A 23,463-nucleotide genomic window follows, 5' to 3' on the forward strand; every position below is an offset into this window, starting at 1 on the left:
TTGCAGTATTTATATTAAACTCAGTGTTTAGATCATTGAGAGTAACCAGGATATAATAAATGTGATTTGTATTTTCTTGGTGAAATTTTCAACTACCTGCTGGCATGAAAGGATATAGTTTCACCCATTTTTTTCTCTGGCCAAATTTGTTTCCAGAATTATATGTATTAAATTAAAATGACCAATAACGGTATAGAAATAGATCCTTTTATAATGTTGCTCTTTTGGTATAGGAATAAGATTTACCTTAACAACTAACAACATCAAACATTTCAAAATACTATAACTGTTTCAAAGATGTTTTAATCTGAATACTAGTAATGTTTTAGGAAATTCTTAATTGACCAATTAGAGAGGTTGGAAGAATAATACTCTCAATATCTCAATAATGGACTTGAAATTTTTAGTACAGAAAAACTTTTAAATGATTCAATACCAGCTCTTTTTTAAATCGCCATTTTAGAAAGGATTCAAGGGATTATAAATTGACTTGACATATTTTCCTTTTCCTATCTAGAAACCTGAATGTCATGTGCTTTTTTTAACCACCTGTAGAGTAAGACACCTACAAGAAACATGAAACCAGGGACAATTCTCTCTATAATCAAAGAGAGCATATTGGCTTAAGATATCAGAAGCCACTTAGAAAAGACGATTCATGCCTATACTTTCTAAAGCACTTTCAAATCCCCTATCTCTTTCTTCAGCTTTGAAACAACCACAAGGAAGGTCAGGCTCACAGGTTTCTGTTGGCTTTGCTGAGGAAGACTCGGGCCAGGGAAGGTAGCTCATGGGGCCAGCTGCTGGCTGAGCGGAGATCAGATTTCCTGCTTCCTAACTGCTAGACTACACAGTCCTTGATTTCTGGTCCAGAAGCCTTGAGTGAAAGATGAACCCAGAAATGGCTCCTTCCAGAGCCTTCCCTTCAAGTTTTACACAGAGAATACAGGTTAGAGCTCAATATACACTAAGGGCATTTCCATTTAAAGGCTCTTTGTGATACATTATTTAATAAGGCAAAATCTACCCCCTTATTTTATTGACCTCATCACGTTCAGATCTTTCTTGGCACAACACATGCCTGACCGTCACATTCAGCTCAAGTGTGGGATATGAAGCGGAGACTGGAGTCCCGCCTTTCCTATTGCTGACTCATCCCTGGTGAGTTAAGAAATGACCCTAATTTTTTAAAACTAGGTTTGCTTAAAGACACTTATACTATAAATAAGGCAAAACAACAACAACAAAAAACCCAAAAACAACAAAAAACAACTGTGCTTACGATTTTGGACACAGGGTGAGATGGCTACCACTGAAATAAGCAGACACAGGCCTCCGTTTACGCCCAGAAGGATTTTGTTTTCCATGCAACCATCTCTCTGTGTATAAAACAGTGCCATCAAAATCAAGCCTCCGGCGGCGACGGAGTACATGGTGAGGGTCACCAGGGCCAGGGCGGCGTACCACAGCTTGTTGTGAGCTGTGCCTGCAGTCCTGTTGTCCCAGGGGGTGGGAAGAGGGAAGGGAGAGAAGACACGTCAGTAACGGTCATGACGGATTCCGACATTTACCATCTCTGAGGCCTTAACTAATGCCATCAAGCCCCAGGCCCACCATAACCGCGTTGTCCAGGAGACATCCCTTTGCCAATGGTTATGCTCCATCAAAGCCAGAAGGTGCCGGTAAATGTGAAAAAAACTTATACAGGTTCAAGCTTAGAATTTTTTGAAAATACTAAAGAACTGTTTTTGACTTGCCTGTATCCATCCCCGATAGGGACTACCCGCAGACTTGAGGGCAGCCTCCCCACTCTGGATGTGAATTAGCCGGGGACAGGTTTTGGCAGTAATAAAAAGCAGCTCCTTGCTGGAGCTCACTTCCAGTTGTCCCTATACACACAGAGACTGGAGGTGCCACAGTTTCTACTCCATGTGCTGCCAGCAGCTCCTGCTGAAGCTCCTCTTGTCTTTAGGGAGAGAAGCAAATTAACTTCACTCAGAGAAAGACGGGTTGGCCTTAGCTCTTTTATCCCAGCCCTGAAAGGGAGCATCTGTAACAGTTCTGCTTCTCCAAAGCAATGCCAAGTATGATGAAGGGAAAATATGACATTAAATAAAAGCGGAGAATAAAATCAGCCAAGGAAAGAGTAAACATTTTAAGGGGATTTACAGTGAAGAATGTAAAAGAGGAGATTAATGTGCTTTCTAGTTTATATAACTACTAATAATGGGATGGGAGGCCTAAGTCGTGGTTTAACAATCTATAGAAATTGTTCAGAACAAAGAATAGAGTGCTTATAAATGCTAAATGAAGAGGACAGAACAACAGGAAGAATGGCTTGAATCACTGTCATCTGCCTTCTGATTACATTGCCCTTTGTAACCACATTCTCACAAACCTTCAAGAAAGCATCTTGCGTAATTTTTCACAGAAGTGGAAAGTGTTCAAGCCACCCAGCTAAAATGATTTTAATGATGAAAAACTTACTGCAACCAGAAACAAAGAAAATAGGGAGGGAAAGGCCAAAATGACAATGACCATTATATTCTTGAAATGGAGCCAGGCACTCCAATGACCAGAGAACTTTTCTACCATAAAAGGCACACAAAGGAAATGAAGAGAAAAATGAGACTGGAGAAAGGGGAAACAAACCTAAGAGCCAAACAGTAATTCATGATGCAAAATGAATTATGTAGAAAAAGGTAAACTTTGCTGACCAGTGTGTGGGTGGGGTCCAAGTATTTCTTCGCTGGTCTTTCGGATAATCTTATCAGTATGTAAAGGACTTTCTTACAGTTAATTTATGCTCATACTCCCAAAGTTAAATCTTCAGCCCTAACAGCTCCTCTGAACTCCAGACTCAAAATATCCAACTGTTCCGCATTCTCACTTGGAGGTCTGATCAGCATGTCCAACTAAACAAGTTCAGGGTAACTTCCCAACATTCAAACCTCCATCCCCCAAACATGTTCTTTGAGCTTCCCAACCTCAGAAAATGGCAATTCCATTCCAACCCTGGGAGGAAGGGCTGGGGGAACAAAGGAAAGAACTGCAGTGGCTCTTCATTATTGTCCTTCTCTCCCCTCCCCTACAGCCATGCCATCACCATGAGCAAAATCTACTAGTTCCAACTTTGGAATATATCTGAACCTGGCTGCTGCTAACATCCGGCTCTAAGCTACCTCACCTCTCACCTGGGTTACCTCGCACTGGCCTCCTTGCTTGTACCTCCAACTCCCTCTCATCTTTTCCCAACTTAAAAATATACATTAGATCAAGGGGTTCCCAACCTCAGGGCCACAGGTCTGCCTCCTGTCCTCCCACCATCCTCCCACAACAGGTGAGACAGCGAAGCTTGCCTAAGCTCTGCCTCCTGTCTCCCCCTCCCTACTCCATGAAACTGGTCCCTGGTGCCAAAAAAGTTCGGGACCGCTGCACTACATCATCCATCTAGTGCCCTTCTATTTCATACAATGGCCCCAGAAGCCTTACGTGATCTGGCCCAGTGCTGTCTCTTGACTTCACGTCTTGCACCCTGCCCTCACCACTGGGGTCCGGCCACACTGAACCCTCCTTTGCTCCTTAAGCAAGCACAGTGCGGGCCAGCAGTCCTGCCTCCGGCTCTCCCCCCTTCCTTCATCTCCCTCACACCTTATCAGGAAGCCTGTCCCTTCCCTGCACTCTCCAGCTCCCACACCCTGTGGGCATTTCCTCCAGAGCACCTTTCAGAGCACCACTGAACCTATTAACTTTCTTGCTTTATCAATCAAGTTGATTACCTCCCCCACCCTCCTGGAAGAAATGTAGCTCCACAGAGCAGGGCAAGGCGGTGTTCCTGGCTGTTCTGCTGTGGACAGGCTGGCAAATAATAGGCACTTCATGAATACCAGTGCGAGGACTCTCAGCTGCTAAATTAACAACTTTATGCAGCAATGTTAACAGAGTGACTGCTATTCCTGCTGCTCCCGATTCAGCTAGTCTTCCTGACGACATCTTGTTTTTATAGACATCCCAAGTTAAGTGCCATGACTTATCTTTATAGTCTTGATGCCTGCCACATGGTAATACTCCACTGCGAATAAATGCCTGGGTGAGAAGCACTTGAATGGAGATTAGAAAGGGACCAGGCAACAGAGCAGGGTGCACAGGCAGAGAAGCCAGCAGGGCCCAGGCTGGGGTGAGGGTTGGTTGCATCAGTAAGCAACACCCCAAAACAACATAAATTGAGAGTCCAGAGAAGGGGTGCTCATTAGAAATACCTGAATATACTATGTACTCTTTCTTTCAGTTTTGAAACAAAATTGACCCTTCCAATCACAAAATTTCAGCTAGAAAGTATTAAAAACAAGACCACAGGCTCCAAATGGAGTGCTTCATGCTAAGACACCAAACCAAGACAACCTAATTACAGTTTCAGCTCTCCCAGAAATAGGTTCTTAAACCAGGTAATCAGGAATCGTCTGATTAGCACTATCAGCGAACCCGCCTGGTAGACAGATCCCTACCACTCCCTTAAAGGAGAGTAACCTTACAATAACCAACCTGCTTTTTCACTAGTTGAACTTCCTTGTTCCCCGCTCCCTGCTCCCTATTAAAGTCTCATTTTGTACAAGTCCTTGGAGCTCCTTTCTATGTGCTAGATTGGATGCTGCCCAATTCAAACTGAATTTTGCTCAAATAAACTCTAAAAATTTTTAATATGCCTCAGTCTACGTTTAAAAAAAAAAAAACACCACCACATTAAACACCTAGTCCAAACACAGCATTTAACAGGTGTGAAAATGGAGGTCAGAGAGGCCAAGCGATGTGCCCAAAGTGAAGAGCAAGCTAGAGAGAGGCATTAAAACCTGCACCCTCCTGGCCCCTGATCTATCTTTCCCACTGCCTTTGGGCTCTTCTCCTTCTCAAGATCTTTACAAAAAGGAAAAAAGAAAGGAAAAGTGCTTTGGTTGTTCCATGAAGAGTGATATAAGTATTATATTTTCTAGACTAATTGTAAGCAAGAGACTGTTTAAAAACAGAGCAAAAACTCTAAATTAGGTGAATTTACATTAAAAACAACAGTATTAGTGTCCTGGTCAGCTGGCTCAGTTGGTTGGAGCATCACCCTGTACACCAAAAGGTTGTGGGTTCGATCCCTAGTCAGGGCACATGCCTGGATTGTGGGTTCAATCCCTGGTCTGGGCACGTATGGGAGGCAACTGATTGATATTTCTCTCTCACATCAGTGTTTCTCTCTCTCTGTCTCACTCTCCTTTCCTCTCTCTCTAAAATCAGTAAACATACTCTCAGGTGAGGATTTAAAAAAATAATAACAACAATATTAGTGAGCTTCCTAGCTTAATCCTAATTTTAGGCAAACCAACCAACCAACTATAAATATGTTGACAAAAGGGATTTTGTTGGGGTATTGGCCTCAAAGTCAGGACAATAGTAACATCATTTGTTGCAAAGCCCTTAAGCCATTCTTGTTGAGTGGTATCTGGAAAGTTTTTAAAGCAACCAAACTCTTCCAAACTGCCTGTTGAAAGTTGGCATCAATAATTAGTCCCAGAAAATGGCTTCAGAATCAATCAAAACATTAAAATCAGAGTGAAGAAGCACAAGTATTCTCAAGAGAACATACAATTTAATGGACAAATCAGACACTCAATATCAAAGATGTTAATATTTTACCAGGAAATATCTTAAGTATATTTGTGAAAATTTTAGGGAAAATTTAGGACGATGTATTTACTTTGTCTAATAAGAAATTCAGAGTAAAAGCACAGTAAGAATTATAATAGAAAGAGTGATGTATAATTAAAATTAAAATGCATCTCCAATTTATCGTGCACAACTGAGAAAACAGGGTCACATAAAACTACAGTCACCCATTTAATCTATTTTTAGGAAAACTTTGCTGCCTCAAGCTAAGATAGAGTGGAGACCCCCAACATAAATAACTAGGTTCCAGGGACGACTCAAAAAGGCAGGACGGCACACATGAGCCTGCATATGAGCACTTCTCAGGCCCAGAAACCTGCATTACTGTAGAGCTTATGACTTGAAATAATACCAAAACATATCTGTAGCACTGCCTATATGGTTATTCAATGTGCTGTAAACATTTTAGAAATTGGCCATAAGCATTTGGGTGCTTACTCCAGTTATTTATCACATAATAAAATGACTTAACACTATCTTTTCACTCATGATTTGATCTTTGAAAAACAATATCAAAGCAAAACAGCAACAACTACTACCAAGCTGAGAAATATAATCAGAATGAGAGTATTTTGAGAAAATTTGGACAGTATATTTTGTTTTGTTCAAAATAAAAAAATTCGCAGTCACATAAAATTTTCTAATAGCTCTCAAAAAAACAAACAAAACAAAACAAAAAAAGAACAACCCAATGTAAAATAACCTGAGGCTTACAAAATCTACGAAATAACAAAAGCCTTACTGGATACAAAAGGCAATACTTTTCATTCATATTTTATAGGTAAAGTAAGACAGCAGCTAAGTGCTTTGTCTAGAATCACAAAGAGAGTCAACTTGGCCTTAGGACTCAAGGGGCTAGACCCTTGTCTGGCTGTCATTCCCTCAATGTAGCTCAGCAAGAATAAAGACTAGCTATTAAGAGTCTGGCAGTTCCCACTCATTCTGTGATATGAATTCTACTTTCAAGGCACTTCGAACGACTCCGGTCAAGTCACACCATCAGTTGACTTAAAGACCAAATGAGAGAGTCCAGGGAAAAAAAGCCAGAAGGCAAAAAGAAACGCAGTGAGAAGAGGAAAGGTAGAAAGACTCAAAAAAGAGTACGGAGGAGAGATGAATGAAGAGGTCCCAAGAGCAAGAGAGAAGGGAGAATACCATCAAAAACCGCTGTTGTAAGCAGGCTGCTGATCCCGGCTGGCAGGCTAGAGCCTTTAGCAACACTGTACTGTGGGGCAGTGTCTCTGAGTCATTGAGTGAGTTTACTTGGAAGCTTTCCATAAAGGCACATACCAGTTCTTGTTCCATTTATGTGCAAACTCCACGAGCAGGATGAGCTGGATGCCAATAAAGAGGAAGGCTCCGACGGCTCCCACATAGCGCCAGGCTGCAGAAGACCACCCAAAAGGAGATGACATGGTTGTTCCAAGTGTTAGCTCCGAAGAGAGTAATGACTACTGTCCATTTTTACTGCATGCTCACTGTACCTGCAACACATTTCTTTCCCACACAACTGTACTACTATTAGAACCACTTCAGAGATGACAAAAACTGAGCGTCTACATAAGTGGACACAGTCCCTTAGCCAGTAATGGGCGTAGCCAGATAGTCCAACAGACGTACTAATTCATAAAGTCAACATGGCCCACAATTTAAAAATATATGTTGCCAGAAAAATCAAGGGCTCTAATTTTATTGGAGAGGGAGCCACCAGTGTATAGTAAGGAAATGAGGTTTAGACTTGGGGGCTGAGGACTCAGATTCTGCTTCTGGCTCAGTCACAAAGAAGCCCTAACATTGGACAAGCCACGTCACATCTCTGGGTTTCAGCTTGTTTATTAAAATGACTGAGTTAGACTAGGGGGTTGCAAGGTCCCTTCCCTTTCTAAAGATTTTCTTTTAATACATAAAAGTATGTCTGTGGGGACTTATTCTAATACATTCTAAAAGTATGTCTGCAAGGAAGAGAAAACCAGTTAATAGCATTTTAGGTAAAAATAAGACTTGGATATAACTTCCTTAAGGAGTACATAAAATGAGTGTGATCTTGAAAAACTAGCTGGACCTTTATACGTGACTATTTGAAGGTCTATGGCTGTTCCTTATGGACTGACACAATGTGAATACTTTTACTATCTTATTTAGGAAAGTGAATTCACTTGGGTTGAACAGTGTTTTGAACCATTGAAATTTGGACCTTTTTTCCTCCCTAGCTCATGTGAAGAAGGGCCCCCGGTTTCAGCTATCATGAAAGGCTTCATGTTAAATTAATTCTGGTAGGTTCTATCAATAAGGAACATAATTCAATGTTACGCAGTTTCATGTAGGGTAAGTGTAGAAATAGACTGGAGGATGCCTTTCTTGTCCCATTTTAGCTGCAGCAGATTCAAAGCTGCTGAGAAGCCCTGTGTTCCGAGCCGTACTCAGAACAAGGTCTCCAGGGCCTCTTCAAACGGGGCTGGTAGTGTCAAGCTGACATGCTAAACTGATTTTCAAACAAATTTTGAATGCTTCATTTTCCCTTCAGGCCAATAACCTTAAAATTATTTCACTTCTTCAGCCTATTGAGTAACTAAAGGTCTTCCCACAGCCGGCCAGGAAGGGAAGGAGCGGGGAAAGGGTAAGGAGGAGGGGAACAGAGGGGGAAGCACAGTAGGGAGAGTGGATAAAGTGTGGGAAGGGCAGGGATTTTTTTTTTTTAAAGCCACAAAAAAGTCAGTAATTCAAAACATCAAAGGCACTCTGGACTACACTTCTGAACAATTTTTCGAACAAAATAAATAAAAACAAAATACATGGGAACCCATAGGTACCATTCAGAAAGGTCTCCTGGTCTGGAATGAAGAAAGCTCCTGAGCACATGGCCCCCAACAGCAGCAACTTGAAGAACCAAAAGCTAGAAAGAAGAAGAAGACAAAAAAGGAAATGTATTTAAATGATATTCAAGGAAGGACAAAAGACCTCTTAGAAGGGAAGCATGTCACTCCATGATTCTGCCATTGGTACTGTTCTCCTCAAATCGAGGGGAAGTAATTAAGTGACTGGAGACTGCCTTTTCCCATAATTAGACAGACTCAGCATAGCCTCTGATTGTGCAAAACACCATTTTGTTGCAGGACTGGAAATGACCTGGGGAAAGGTCTTGGTACATGAAATTAACTCTCGTCTTCACTGCATTTCTCATTATGGTACCAGGGTTACAAATAGGATTCTTCTAGTTCTTCAGCCACTGTGTGACCAGTATTAAGGCCCACCTTCCCTAAAATTAGAGTCAGCAGTTTCAACTAGAGGGAGAGCAGTTAGAGGGTCTGATGATTAGATGGGATTAGGTATGATCCTAGCTTACTGTTCTGAATATAAGGCAAGGGGAAACGGAGACTGAAGACTCACCCGTTGTGAATATAAGCTCTGCAGCTTTTGCTGTTGTTGATATTCAAAGTCAGGAGGCAGAAGATGAAGAAGAAACAGGCCATTCCAAAACAGACTCTATACACCGCAGAATACCCCACCAGCTTCTCACAGGTGTCGCCAGCTTTAATGCCTTTACAAATATCTTCATAAAAAGGAATCTGAGGAAAAAGCAAAAAAATCATCTGTCAAAACTGGGTAAAGAGGGGGCTGTCGTGAAGTGCTCCTTCAGCCTATAAGTCAAAGTCCAATGTGGAAATGCTCCATGCACACAGAGAGACAAACACTGAGAAGAGAGGACCTCTTCCAAAGGCTTTTCCTTAACTTCCTCTGAATCTTTTGTAAAGAATCTTTTGTAAATCAGAATGTATCACTCAGCCTTTACTTAGCCCAAACGAATTCTGAAATCCAGCATCAGAATTTTTTTAAATTACACTTAAAATTCATGGATATATTTTTCTTGAAACGCACAAATGTACAGAACAAAAAGTGAGAGACTTTCCTCACTTCCACCTCAAAATGTCCACTAACCTCTCTTCAGGACAGTTAATTGTTTGGTGAATATTTTCATTAGTTTACATGTACCAATGTGTGTGTGTATGTATATATGTATATAGACACAGCCCCATACTTATATACAACACACATGTACATACACTTGTATAGGACCATATACATCACATGTATACACACAGCTTTATTAAGTAAAAGAGTATATATATTGTTCTGTAATACTTTTTTCTCCAATTAACAATAATCTGTGGAGATGTTTCCCTATTGATTCATAAAACCCCATCCCACCCCACCCTTTTTAACCACTATATATTTTATAGTAAGGCTAGATTAAGGTTGATAAGCATTCCCACACTGATCTTCCTGGGAAGGTTTTTTGTTTTGTGTATTTATTTTTTGCTATTACAAACACTGATGCAATACCACTGTTGTGCATGCCTCATTGCACATGTGCCATTATTTGTGTAGAATAGACTCCAGACCCAGAAATGGAATCACTGAGTCAAGTAATATCTACATTTTCAAATTTCAAGAGATAAAGTCAAATTACACTTTCACAGGCTGCACCAATTTATAGCTCACCAGAATTTCTGAGACTGCTCATGTTCCCAACCTGAACACCCAATTTTAAGATAAAAAACACTATCTTGTTTCAATGTCTATCTTCTTCGTTACTAGTAATATTTACTTCTTTTCTTAAATTTATAGCTATCTATATTTTTCTTTGTGAATTGGCTATTAAGTTTCTTCTTGATCCACTGGAGTTATTTATTTATGCATCTTAATCTTCTGATAAATGTTGACAATGGTTTATTCTAGTCCAATTAGAATGTTTCAATGTAAAACCTATTTATATTATCAGAATAATTAAAATTTTACATAATGAGAACAGGCAGTACATTTCTATGAACATAGAAAATAAGGATTTAGTCAGTGATTTAAAAACTTGCTTATCCACATCAAAGGTGCACATTCTTCAGAACAGAAAAAAAGTTGAAAATCACATCATAGCTATAATTCACAAAAGGAAAAAAGATAACACAGAGGGGGGGGAAATACACAAAGCTAGAGATAAAAATGAAGCATGATAATTTAGTATCTTCTCCAGAACAGATATTCAAGAGTAATAACTGAGACTATTAAGATTCCTATAAACAAAAGGAAGACTAAACTTAATTGGAGTTCATCTTCCTGAATGTGGGTTCCTTCTCCTCAGAAAAGGTCTGTAGTCATTATTACATGTGAATCTCAAACAGTCTTTCTAAACAAAACATGTTTTTCAAAATTACTTCCTCAGGCAAAAATACATTGTTATTACCAAGACCCTATTAACATAGCTCCATTTTCATAGACATGAAAGAGTTCACAAAGAAATGTCAACTATTTTGTAGTCAGCACATTCTGCAACTGCAGGGGGTTTTTTTGGTTTTTTTTAGATCAGGGCAAGACGTAAATACATAAAGAAAGACTACCGTGCTTTTGACTAGGCTACCAAAGTAACACACATGTAGAGTTGCCAGATAAAATAGTGTCTAATTAAATTTAAATTCCAGACAAACTAATTTTTTAGCATATTTCACACAATATCTGGAGCATACTTGAGGCTAAATATTACCTATAAATATTTAGTGTAAATATTACACTAAAAATGTATTCCTTCACAAGAGATGAAGCTCAGAAGATGGCAGGGTCTTCCTGGGAAGGGCCAGGCGTATGTCACGCCAAGAACTCTGGCCTGTCTCATGGGCAAGAGGAAACAACTACGTAAGCTGGAATGTCTTTGTTGTTTGATTTTTTTCTTTTCTTTTTTTTCTTCTTTCTTTTTATTTTTTGTTTTTTAAGCTGGAATGCCTTTGGCTACAAAGTACAGGACATTCCAAAGAGAACAGGTCTGAGGCAGGGAGTGAGTTAGAAGGCAACTGGTTCAACAGTCCAGGTAATGCATGAAGAAGGTAAACCAGTGGCAGAGATAATAAAAATTCTGTAGGTAGAAGTCACATTGGGTTGAACTGTATAGACAAGAATGACATCCGGGATTGGGGGAGGGTTCTCTTCTGGTTTAATTTGTTGCTGTTTGGGGTGGAGGGGAAAGGGGGTTAGCAGAGGGCAAAGAGTGGAACCGGAAGAATAGATCCGCAGTTTGTTTTTAACAAACAGTTCGGGGTATCCTGGATCTTCCCAGTGAGGATGCCTGGTCCGGAAACTGCTTCACAACAGCAATTAGGACTGAGCTCACGGATACGGGAAGTGACCCCAGGCAGGTATTGAGAGGAGTCAGCAAGTACTTTCTGAAGGAGTCTAAATTTCTTAGAGTTAAAAATCTTCAGACATTAAAGTATGCGGGACCCCACACAAAGTGAATGTTTCAGAGCCTCTAACTGGGGCGTGGGGGGGGGGGGGGGGGGCGGGGCGCCGAGCTGTACCCACGAGTGGTGCCGGTAACAAGGAGGTAATGCTGCTTTCGATCTCTAAGAGCTATATTCACTCCACCTCACTTAATAGACTGTTTTATTTATATGAAATTTACTGCTCTATAATATTCACATCTTTTCTTCCCTCCCTTCTCTTTTCTACTCATCAGCAAAGCTAATTTCTCACACATACACCCCAATCCCTGTAGCACTTTCATCTACTCCAGCCCGTCTTTAGCCTTCAGGCCCTTCTCCACCTCCTGTCCCAAACCCCCTTCTCTCCTAAAATCCATTTGAAGAAGGATGCTGATGTCAGTTAGGACTGAGCTCCTAGCCAGTCATCCCCGACAAATGCCCTCCCCGTTGTTGACTCCCAGAGGCCCTGAGACTCATCAAAGGGTGAGTATGTGGCATGGCATATTTCACCCAAAATAAAAGTAGGCAAACAACCCCCTGCTCCAAATACTGAGGCCTGCTTTATGCTCTGCGGGTGACTTAGTCATTTATCAATGGCTTTCAGTAAGTAGTTAGTATTTTTAGGCAAAGGACCTCGAGTTGAACAAGCTGGCAGGATTTAGCAAAGGGAATTTGCTCTGATTAAATATTTGCTGTTCCAAACTCCATCCCAGTTTTGGAAAAAGAAAACATACATCACACACAGATTCTACACTGTGGGGTGAAGGGGACTGGCCTGCTAAGGGTGTTGCCTCTAAAGCCTGGCTCTGGGCATCCAAGGACACTGCATCTGCATTGGCTCTGTACAGACCTGGGGGCCAGGGGCTTCCTCCCAACCCTCCAGGCAATCAAACTCAAAGCCACAAAATATCAGTAAGAATAAACAGCTCACTTCCAACCCTAACTCTACCACTAACCAGGCAAATTACACACCCTCCATGAGCCTCAATGTCCCTTCTCATACAATGAAATAATACTGCCACCCTGTACACCTGAAACTAATGTGAAATAATATTGAACATCAACTGTATTTGAAAGATAAAAAAATGTTTTAAATAATATGGCTACCCACCTCATGAAGCTGTCCTGAGAATTAAATAAATTAATCCTTGTAAAGTACTTGGCATCGCTCCTCATCCATGATATCCATTAAGTAAACTTCCTTAATTCTGAGGTACTATCTTTTTTATAAAAAGAACTTTTAGGGGAGGGAGTTAGGCACCTGACATGAACCACTGACTGGCTGATGCATTCTGATTTAAACATGGCGAGAAACGGGCATCTTAGAACGCAAGATGCTCTGTTCGTCTCACCAAAGGATTCATTGTGAAAGATACAGTATTTATTTACTAGTCTTTTGAAGACCTAGTCCCCATCCAAAAGAATATATCTGAACTCCCAAGTCATGGAAGAGATGTTTAAAACATCAACACAAGTATTAAATTCAAAAGGATGGGGATTAGGAGAAAATCCAGATAATTTTGTATACATAGGAGAAATGCTAGTTATGGCCCCCAAACAACTTCCATCTGAGGCGAATAAATATACAGAAACAATCAATATACAAAGCTACGGAAAGACCTACAGAACTAGTTGGCCAGGAGCCCAGATGCTATGAACTTAGAAATAAGGGAGAGACTTTGGGAGCGATTCTTATGGAAGTGGAGAGGAGGAAGATGAGTCCTGTTCTTGCAATATCGAAGTATTATTCGGGACAGATGAGAACAAAGCTTAACAAAGCTAATGATTTTACATTCCATTACATCAAATTTCCAGGGCAGTAAATGCAACTAAGATGCAAAGAAAGCTTCAGGCAGCTCAGCGTGAGTAATGTCATGAGAACCAGAACTAGATCTGCACGTTCTAATAACCCTTACTTGAAAATGAATTCCAGCACTGAGAGCCTTTCTTAGTCTGCCTCTCCCCTTTCTGATATTCTAATTTGTCCTCAAACTTTCTAAGAGAATTCATTTTTCTCTATGAGTCCATGACAGCAATGTCTCTCTGTTACCCGCCACTGGACAGAGGCTGAGAAATGCAGATTGCTGAACTCAGCTTCCATACTCCGTAGATAGCCTCTAGGCAACCAAGGCTCATTTTTCAGTAAGTTATTATCTTTGGGGCCCTTTGTGGGAAACAACCAATACTCGTTTCTCTTTTGTTTGGGTTTCTAAACATTTTTAAGAGAAAAGTCTACATTGTGTCATTATTAAAAGCCACAGGAGGGGCCTGGCTGCTGTGGCTCAGTGGATTGAGTGCTGGCCTGTGAACCAAAGTGTTGCTGGTTTGATTCCCAGTCAGGGAACATGCCTGGGTTGCAGGCCAGGTCTCCAGCAGGGGGCGTGTGAGAGGCAACCACACATTGATTTTTCTCTACCTCCCTTCCCCTCTCTCTCAAAAATAAATAAATAAAATCTTTAAAAGCCAAAAGAGGAACAAAAATTCCTCGTTCCTCAGGCTTCTTTCATTTGACCTTGCCACCTCTGAAATCAGGAACTTAATGCCCACAAACAGGCACAGTCTCAGAGGTATACTCACCTCCACCACGAGTATTTCATCAAGATCCAATAGCTACATCTATGGCAGCCAGAAGACAATTCTAATCAAACTTTAAACAACAAGCTTTCGTTCTGAAGACAACTCACAGGGGACAGACTCATTATGATGGTATGAAGGGCTCTTCCACAGAAGAGGAACAGGGATCAGCTAATGTCACTGTTTAGAGAATCAGGTAACATCAAGGGTGGCATGTACAAATAAGAACCACACCACTTACTGATCTTGAAGGAGATCTTGAAGAGTTAAGTTCCATGAATATTATAATGTTCAGTGAAAGTTAAGTTCAATGAGGCAAGAGCAGTAGTTGGGGTTGGGGGCCACGGAATGGATAGATCCTGCCTGCTCATCTGATGTGGCCTATGGAGGTATGGACTTTGTTTTAGCCAGAAAATATGGTTTTTTTCCACCCCACCCCCTCCCACAGAACCTAGTGTCTGATGAAGGACTTTGTACTGCCCTGAAAGGAAGAAGGCCGACTGAAAGATACCCTTCAACACAGAGATGTTGAGATTTCATAACAGCAGGACTAAAAGTCTACACAGGCAAAACTTTCTATTTGGACCACTTAATGAGGCGGAAGCCTGTGAGCCCAAATCAGCTTTCTTCCTCAGTGTCTAAACCTGGCATGCAGTGGTGACGTTCTATATGCAAATTCAACTATGTGCATGACTATCTTCTATAAACAATGTTTTAAAACCCAGTGAAATTAGTTTGCATGTGCACTCTTCTTCATCCTATACTGTACATTACATGGCACACACATATATTACAACACAGACTTTGATCACTCACTCACTCATTCTCATCTACTATCTACAGATATTGTTTTAGGTTATAGGGATACAAGCAGTGAATAAAACAGATTAAGAAAATCCATGCTAACAAGGAGCTAACTTTCTAGTAACATGCTATATCCACAAAACTATATGTGCTCTACTTCATGGATGTGTCAAACATTTTCATGGTTAATTTTGACTTTTCATAATTTTTATCTTAGGTGGGACATGAGAATCTAACATCCCCCAAAAGCCTGGCCGCTACCATACCTATAATCTCATGATTCTGAGGGCCCCTACTTACTTGTTCCACAATCCTAGTACTGAGGACCAGGACATTGCAGACATTTAGGTTTCTGGCCCAGCATCTTTCCCATTTTACCATTTATTGAAGCTGGAAGTGGAGATTCCCCAGCAGCAAGAAAACTAGGGTACACACACATTTATTTTCTCCAGTCCTACTTCTTTCCAATCACCAAAATGTTTGGTTTGGCTACATAAATAGAATACTAATTATCTTCACCTGAGAATGACCTCCAACGGCCACACAGAACAAGACATATATACTGTTAAACATATGCTCAATTTATTTTTCCCTAATGAACCAGTATGTGGTTCACACAGCCCAGTGATCTGCAACATAAGCAAGCACTCTGGTACCCTCAGCACAAAGTTTAGGCTATTGAAGTTTCTCCTTTAGAGAGAAGCGAAGAATTTAATGGCATGTGACATGCACAGAACCACGAAGATCTAACACAGGAATCAGCAAATGACAGCCTGTGGGTCACATCCAGCTAGCTCCTGCTTATGTAAATAAAGTTTTATTGGAACACAGCCATGCTCATTTGTTGGCGTATTGTTTTGGCTGTTTATGTGCTACAATGGCAGAGTGGAGCAGTTGCTAGAGACCACATGGTCCTCAAAGCCGAAAATGTTTTCTTAGCTGGCTCCTCACAGGACGAGTTTGCCCACCCCTGGACCACCAGGAAGAATAGCTCAGAAGCTGTGCAGAGCTGCTGAACTATAAATTAACATCTCAAAGGCAAATGACAACTGGTGATAACTTACTCTACAGATCAAAGGCCAAAGGACCAGCAGAGAGCACAGCAGCTCATTTGGAGGACTTCTGAGGGTCCCAGCACTTTGTCCCGCCTTCTTGCCTCTCCCAGACTCTTTCCCTTCCCCACAGGGCTCACTGTTTTCCCCAAATGGAATTTGGGCTTTAAATGAATCCAACTGTACATCTTCCATGTCACTGCGAGTGCGGCAAATTAGGTATTTTAATTTATCTGCCTGCACAGTAAGTTTTTTGGAGGGGGAACGGAGGGAACGGGGAAGGGCATGCCTGAGAGGGCCAAGGCGTTCTTCTGTGGGTCAGAGCCCTCCGTGGCTCTGACAGAAAAAAGTCCTCACATCTGTTATGCAAACAGCCTGTGGGACCAAAAATAAAACCCACACTGATGAAAGCCGGCATGTCAAAAGATAATTTTAGACTTATTTTAAGACTGTAGAAACAGCCTCACTGAATTTAAAAACCACACCCAGCAAATAACCAACGCCCTTGCGATTAAGCTCAGCCTTGCTTTAGAGGGGTTGCAACACGTCCAATTCCCTTATACAAACCTCCTACCTCACCTCAGCCCCCAGTCTGCAGACAAGGAAGGGGATGAGAGCATTCTTGAGGTCTAATATGAACCAATGGTCCCTAGATGTGACAGTGGAGCTGACACCACCATCTCCTATAGTTGCTAATGAAGGTCTCTTATTTGTAGCTTTCAAACACAGCTGTGTCCATACCCGGTCTAATGTTGAGAGGCTCTTTCCGCATATATAGGGTGGGGCAAAAGGAGTTATACAGCTGTGATTACGTAAAACACAGAGTTTATTCTTGTATTATTTATTAATTATTGTATTATTTTCCATATGAACAACTGTAACCTACTTTTGCCCCACCCTGTACTTACCATACGGTTCTCCTTTGCACCTACTGGAGGTCCAGTTCCCTAAGAACAAAGACCGTATGCTACACATACCACATCCCTGTTGTCCACCCAGAAGTGGGCTCCACTTGCCCAGCTCCTACACAGGCAAATAAACTGACATCAGGTTGTAGAAAAATGAGAGAGAGCCAGATACTTCAAAGGTACTGATGAAAGGAGAAAGGGCAGCTGATGCTCAAAGACCCAAACTCCCCAATAATTTGCAACAGGGTCTTTTACAGGTAAAAGTCACGAGTAAGGGATTTAGGGTCGTGGCCATGTTGATCGGTCAGTTATGATGTAAGGTTCCAGGGTTTCCCGAATCTGATTTATTTCTCCCTTGGCATCATCTTGTCATCCTGTTTGGGGTCTTCATTCTGGGGTCAAGAGGTCTTCCTGTTTCCAAACAAACCAGAGTTCTGCAACCCATCTTGAGACTGTAAGTCAGTTATGTTACCTTAAGAGCAGAAAAACACAGCTATCCCTCTTGGATTTAAAAGGCCACATCCTTTCCTTATGTCAAGCAATATATTGCCTGAAACCTGCTTCCCAGGCTAATCTCCAGGTTCCTGGACATGGCTGTATTCCTTCATAATCTTTAAACAGAAACCATGACAGCCAGCTGTGGGGGTAAAAGGCATTTTTCCTCTCATGTGTTCTGTTCTTCTAGCTGGGCTAATAATCCAATCAACAGAGGCAGATTAACAGGGAAAGTGTACAAAGGCTATTATATGAATATCTATTTGGGGGCCAGAAGAATAGTGACCCAAAGAAGTATTGGTAGCTGAGGTTTACAAGCCAATTCCAAGCTGAGAAGACAACAAGGTAATGATGAGACTTCAAAGTGCAGGGAAGGCATACCCATGGGGATGGAAAAGCAAATTTCTGGTAAACAAACATTTGCTAACCTGCAGCCCTCCTGAAGCAGATCCTCCATCCAGGTTCCTTCTAGGTACTTAAGTGGGGAGGTAAAAGGTTTTTCTTCTGAATCCTTTGTTTCCCAATAATCAGACAGCTTGAAATCAATATTCTAAGAGGCATATTTTGGGAGTGGGAAAAGCTGCTTCTCTCTTCACTGTGGAGCTACGACTTTTAAAAGAGCTAATTTAACATGTTTAAAATTTAAATTTAAGTAATTTTTATAATTTGCTATCAGTTCCATCCCCAGCACCTCGCAGGGTGCTTGGCACCTGCCAAGGAAGGAAAGAAGGAAGGGAAGGAGGGAAGGGAAGGAGGGAGGAATGAATTATGTGACTCAGAGGATTTTTTAAAGTATGAACTGATTAGTTTACCCCAGTAACATTATCGCCTACTTTCAAACTCTGTGTCAAGTATCAAGATTCAACTATTCACAATATTTATGTGTCCTGCTACCCAGCTTTCCGAGGCTACTGTCTCCCAGTTCATTCGGTGTTGTGCCATTTGTCTGCGCCCTTTGGCCCCGTGTTTATAACGACAGAACTGTTCATTTCTAACTGTGAGCTCCTGTCTGTCCTATTTATCTGCAGAGTGCTCCAAGGCCCTGTCTGTAGACAGTTGCTTAACAGATGCTTTTGATGATGACAGAAGAAAAAAAGGGTTAGGAAAATCTCAGTTCTCACATCTTATCTTTCTCCCCCTTCCACAGCCAGACTCATCCTGAAACAGAGATCCAGTTAATGCCTGATGTCCCACCCCCCACCCCCAAAAGCTTCTGGGTAATAGATCCTGCAGACCAAGGACAATAACAATTGTTTCTTGTTTTCTGGCTCCTGGAAAGCTCATTATTGCTGGACAAGGATCAAACCTCTTTGTCTTTGGTTGAAATTCAAAAAAAGACTCTCAGCGGGATATCCATTTGGTTCAAATCCTGCCTGTAGTACAAAACTATTTCCCACCATCATTTTCCAGCATTTGCTTGTGTGGAGGGTAAGGCAGTGAGAAAAGCCAGAGATGGGAGGGTTACAGGGACTCTTGTTTTCTCCCAACGGTGTTATTCACCGAAGATAAAATTGTTTGGAAACCTAGGAGGATTTACGAGGTGGAAGCTCCACACAGGCAAACTCTGATTAGTCCACAATGAGAACTTCCCTTCCTTCCCTGTTCTACAAAGGCCTTCAAGTTTGATGGCCTGGGCACACCTTTAACCTCAGAAATGTACTCACTGATAAACCTGACATACGTAAGGTACAACAGTGCAATGAACTCAGCTGCTGTTCAGAAAGAAAACTTTTAAAAAGCGGTCTATCTCAGCTGAATTTTAAAACAATGCTCCAGAGTCAAAGAACTGAGTCAGCAAGAACTGAGTTTGCTAATTCGACACATGCTGCAACACAAAAACATCAAACACCAGCTAAGAAGAGACAGTTCTACTAGAGAGTTTAGCGCTTTATTGCAACACCTGATGCCAGGTCTCAGGTACCTAGTTCTCTTAACATTCAACCAGTAAACACCAAAATCAAAACGAGAGCCCCACTCGCCAGCTTCAGCCTAAATACCTGCATTCTATGCTGCAACAAACTACACAGTGTCTTGGATCAAAGTGGAATATTTTTCACTGCTGATATTTGTTTACTTAAAAAATGTGGTTATACCGAACGCAACTTGAAGGCAGGTTCTATTTTACATGCAAAGTCACTGAATAAATACTCCTGATTTGTGGTGGCCCCTATTTTCTACCAGACTACCAGTAGTGGTCCCTTGAGCCCAGCTTTTGGCCCTTACAACAAGGAGAAGGCAGGTGGGAGAGATAAGCTAAGAAAGCTGCCAAAGGCGCCAGGTGGGGCTGTCTCCAGAAGAAATACTTCTGCCTCACCACAAACTCCAGAAGAAAGATTAGCAATCAGGAGGAAGGATAAGCTTGCTAAGCCTTTTCCTGTTACTTTTATAAATGTCTGTACAACCGAACCTAGTCAGAGGCAGAAGCAGCGCCTGCCAGGCAGCCAGCAGTCTTGGTTCTAGTGCCACCTCTACCCAGCGTCAGAGCCTTAGCCAAGTCACTTCCCCATACCTGTCAAATAAGAGGTTTGGTTCAGATTATGACTTAAGATTCTTCCACTTAAAAAAAATTTCTAATGTTCTATTCAAATTATACTCTAAAAGAGATCATTATTTTCTCTGCTTAACACTGCGTATTTGCTAACTTTTCACAGGGCAGAACACTTGGCATAAATGTGAGCTGCATCCTTCTTTCCATTTCTTATCTCTTAGATAGATCCTTTAACTAGTAACTCTGTTCCAAATTTGTTGTTGTTTTTTTAATCCTCCTTGACTAGCACAGGGAGGGCTTTCCCACAAACAATACTTACTCTAATGCAGAAATATGTACATGTAGAACAATCAAAGCCAGAAACAAAAAGAGCTGCCCTAGAGAAATCAGAAAAGGGAGAAGGGCGGGGGCAGGGGGTTGTCTAAGGCTCAGGCACAGAGGAGATGACCACTTTGTTCTCAGTGATGGATAACAAGATGTGGCCATGGCCTTGGCACTAGACTGGCTACAAATAATCTTTGACTGTTTCCCTTTCATTTACTTCTACATAATCCTACATTAGCACTGCTAATATGCATGACTTTCCCATCACTGCATCTCCTCCTTCCTCCTTCTGAAGAAGGCAATGAACACTGAAGATGACTGAGAAATACAGTCTAAAAGAAAGCTGATCTATCACCTCTAGGGAATCTGTTATGACAGACCGGATATTCTGAATAGACAGGAGAAAAATCCTTTCAGCCCATCTGCTACCTTTGTTCAAAGGGCCTAAATCCAGTCAGCAGTGCCTACAGCAACCCTTTTTCCACTTCCCTGGCAAACTTTAGCCGGCATGATAACTGTAGATTAGAATACGTACTTAAGATTTTAAAGGAAGAGGGGTAGGCGATGGGTTTAACTTGGGGAAGCAGGGGCCTGGTTTAGAGCCAAGTCGGCATCCCACCTCCACCCTACATTAGTCCTGAGACTGAGTGGTCCACAGAGCTTCATGGAGCCCAGCGGTCAGGACAATTCCTAAATAGTTACTTGGATAAAAATGCCAGATTCCAGGATGCCAGGGGATAGACTAGTTACAGCAGAGCACAGCCTCTGCGGTCTGGGCCGGGGCCCTGCGTGCAGACTTGCACAGCCCACGCCAGCGCACTCAGCAGCGCCCACACGGCCCACCAGAATGAGCGAAGCAAGAGAGCCCTCTGCCCATTTTGACATTTACAGCCCTTTCAGAAACTTGTGAACTCAAAGGATTTAAACTATTTCGAGAGTTGCAAATTCAAATGCCTTGGGGAAGGGTGGGAGGGGTCATGGGAAAGATGTGAGACAGGCTGTACACAAGCGCCCAGGACCGCGCCCAGGACTGCACCCAGAACGGCCGTTGGTGGACTAGATTTTTCTTTTTAAGATTGCCCAGACAAAAGCCTGTAGGCCAATTTACAACTCCTAGGCTAGGAGCCCTGGGGTGTGGCCCTGCCTGATGGATGGGGCTGGGGGCTGGGACTCTAAACACCAAACCACTTTCATCAAGTTCAGGGAGAGAATGGAATTCAGGAGCTGCTTTCAAGGCACAGAGGAAACTGCAGCCCTGAGGCAGCCCCCTCCTGCCTGGATCCTGTTCGGTCTTGTCCAGTGTTTCTTTGAAGCCCACTCTACCCTGCAACATTAGCACCCTGTGCTGAAAAGAACCAGAAAGCGCTTTCATCCAGGGGGAGAATAACCATCACAGGAGGGCATTACTACTCACTCAAAGGAAAACTGACCCAGACCCAGCAGAGCAGAAAACAGCGTCAAATGAAACGTTTCCTAAAGAGATCAAGCAAGCTTAGCAACAAAACATAATGCTTTCTAAAACAAATGGAACAAGAAGAAGACGGCTATTCAGATAAACATCTTAGTCGCCTCTTATCCTAATATGAGGAATCACTTTTCAAAATTTAAATTTAAAACAAATATACACTACACACAAAAAAACAATCTTCCACAATGTGGAAGATGTATTTTGGTTGTGAACATTCGACCATCTCAGACACCACCTACTCTACCCGTCTCGATGAACGAGAGCAGCCCAGGAACCAAATGGAACATGGACGATGAAACTGGATCCATGTGCTTCAGGTTAAGAACATGTAAGGCTCTTCCCACCTTGGCCTGGCATACTGAGCTCGCAGGGAAGAAGGCCTGAGGGCCACATAGGTCACGGTCACCTGCCCTCCGTTTTCCAAAGCAAGCTTGGTTTTAGAGGTCACTCTTCTACAGAAAACAAGAAGTCCTTTCAAATGCCCCTGTCGTTCCCCAGGGTGCCCAAACTCAAACTGTCACCTGCCTCCAAACCTGAAAGTTACATCTTGATTTAATGGTGCAGGTCAGGAGGCCTAAATCTCTCATCCATTTTTTTTTTTTTAAGCATTCTACATCTAAAATAGATTTTTAATCGTCCAGGCATCAAATATCTCAACTGTCCCCACTTGAATGAGTTGGTTACAGGCACAAATGACTTGCACTCAGATTGCTCCTATACATTTTGAGATGGGACAAAAACCATGCCCTATTCAAGCAGCACAGTAGAGCTTTCTCTGAGCCAAGCTCTCGTGGGAAAGAGGAGTGTCCATAGTGAAAAGAAGCAGGGCGCCGTTTGGCCCAGCTGATCGCGGCAGTTCTCTCTCATTCCAACTTAAACACAGGGCGCATTCTGAAACCAAGGCAAAAACTGAAAATAAGTGAAAGGACCGCTTCCCTCGTGCTCTTAACCCACATAGTAAAGCCCCTTGTGGCTCTGGACAGAGTCCCGGCCACTACACATGAATGCCGGGTGGGAGTCAGTTGCACACTCCCATCCAGGCTGTTACATGCATACGTGCTTTCTCCTCGTCCCATCACAACCTCAAACATTTCCACAGGCCAACAATGAGGGGGCGAGGACTGCAGCGAAGCCCAGTGTGCCTTCCCATAAGGGGACCTTTCAACACCCACCCTCAAGCGCGGCCTGAGGATGAGATCAGACTCTATTCCATAGGCCATGAAACAAGCTGACTTTGTAACTAGCTGGCCAGCCTACTGTGAGGCCTTAAAAATGGAAAAGGATTGATTTCACCCACAGGGACCTCATTCTCTATGCAGAAAGCTCAGCCAACCCATTTTTAAATAAGTATATTCAGGGGATAGGCAAAACAACATTTATAAGAGCCCCTATGAGGTTC

At 42.1% G+C, this 23,463-nt stretch overlaps 1 protein-coding gene across 1 annotated transcript in view; it reads right to left on the reverse strand.

The window, feature by feature from the left end:
- The window catches only part of SERINC5 (serine incorporator 5), an 88,022-nt gene that overhangs the window by 20,257 nt on the left and 44,302 nt on the right, over nt 1-23,463 (reverse strand). Inside the window, exons 3-6 of the mRNA XM_054578540.1 lie at nt 9,094-9,272; nt 8,517-8,599; nt 6,997-7,090; nt 1,283-1,494 (exon numbers count right to left, since the gene is read on the reverse strand). Of these exons, the coding sequence (XP_054434515.1) occupies nt 1,283-1,494; nt 6,997-7,090; nt 8,517-8,599; nt 9,094-9,272 (568 nt within the window). The remainder of the gene's footprint in view (nt 1-1,282; nt 1,495-6,996; nt 7,091-8,516; nt 8,600-9,093; nt 9,273-23,463) is intronic.

The sequence above is a fragment of the Pteronotus mesoamericanus genome, unplaced genomic scaffold, assembly GCF_021234165.1.
Source record: "Pteronotus mesoamericanus isolate MK-2021 breed Mesoamerican mustached bat unplaced genomic scaffold, CSHL_Meso_final contig_50, whole genome shotgun sequence".
Lineage (NCBI taxonomy): Eukaryota > Metazoa > Chordata > Mammalia > Chiroptera > Mormoopidae > Pteronotus > Pteronotus mesoamericanus.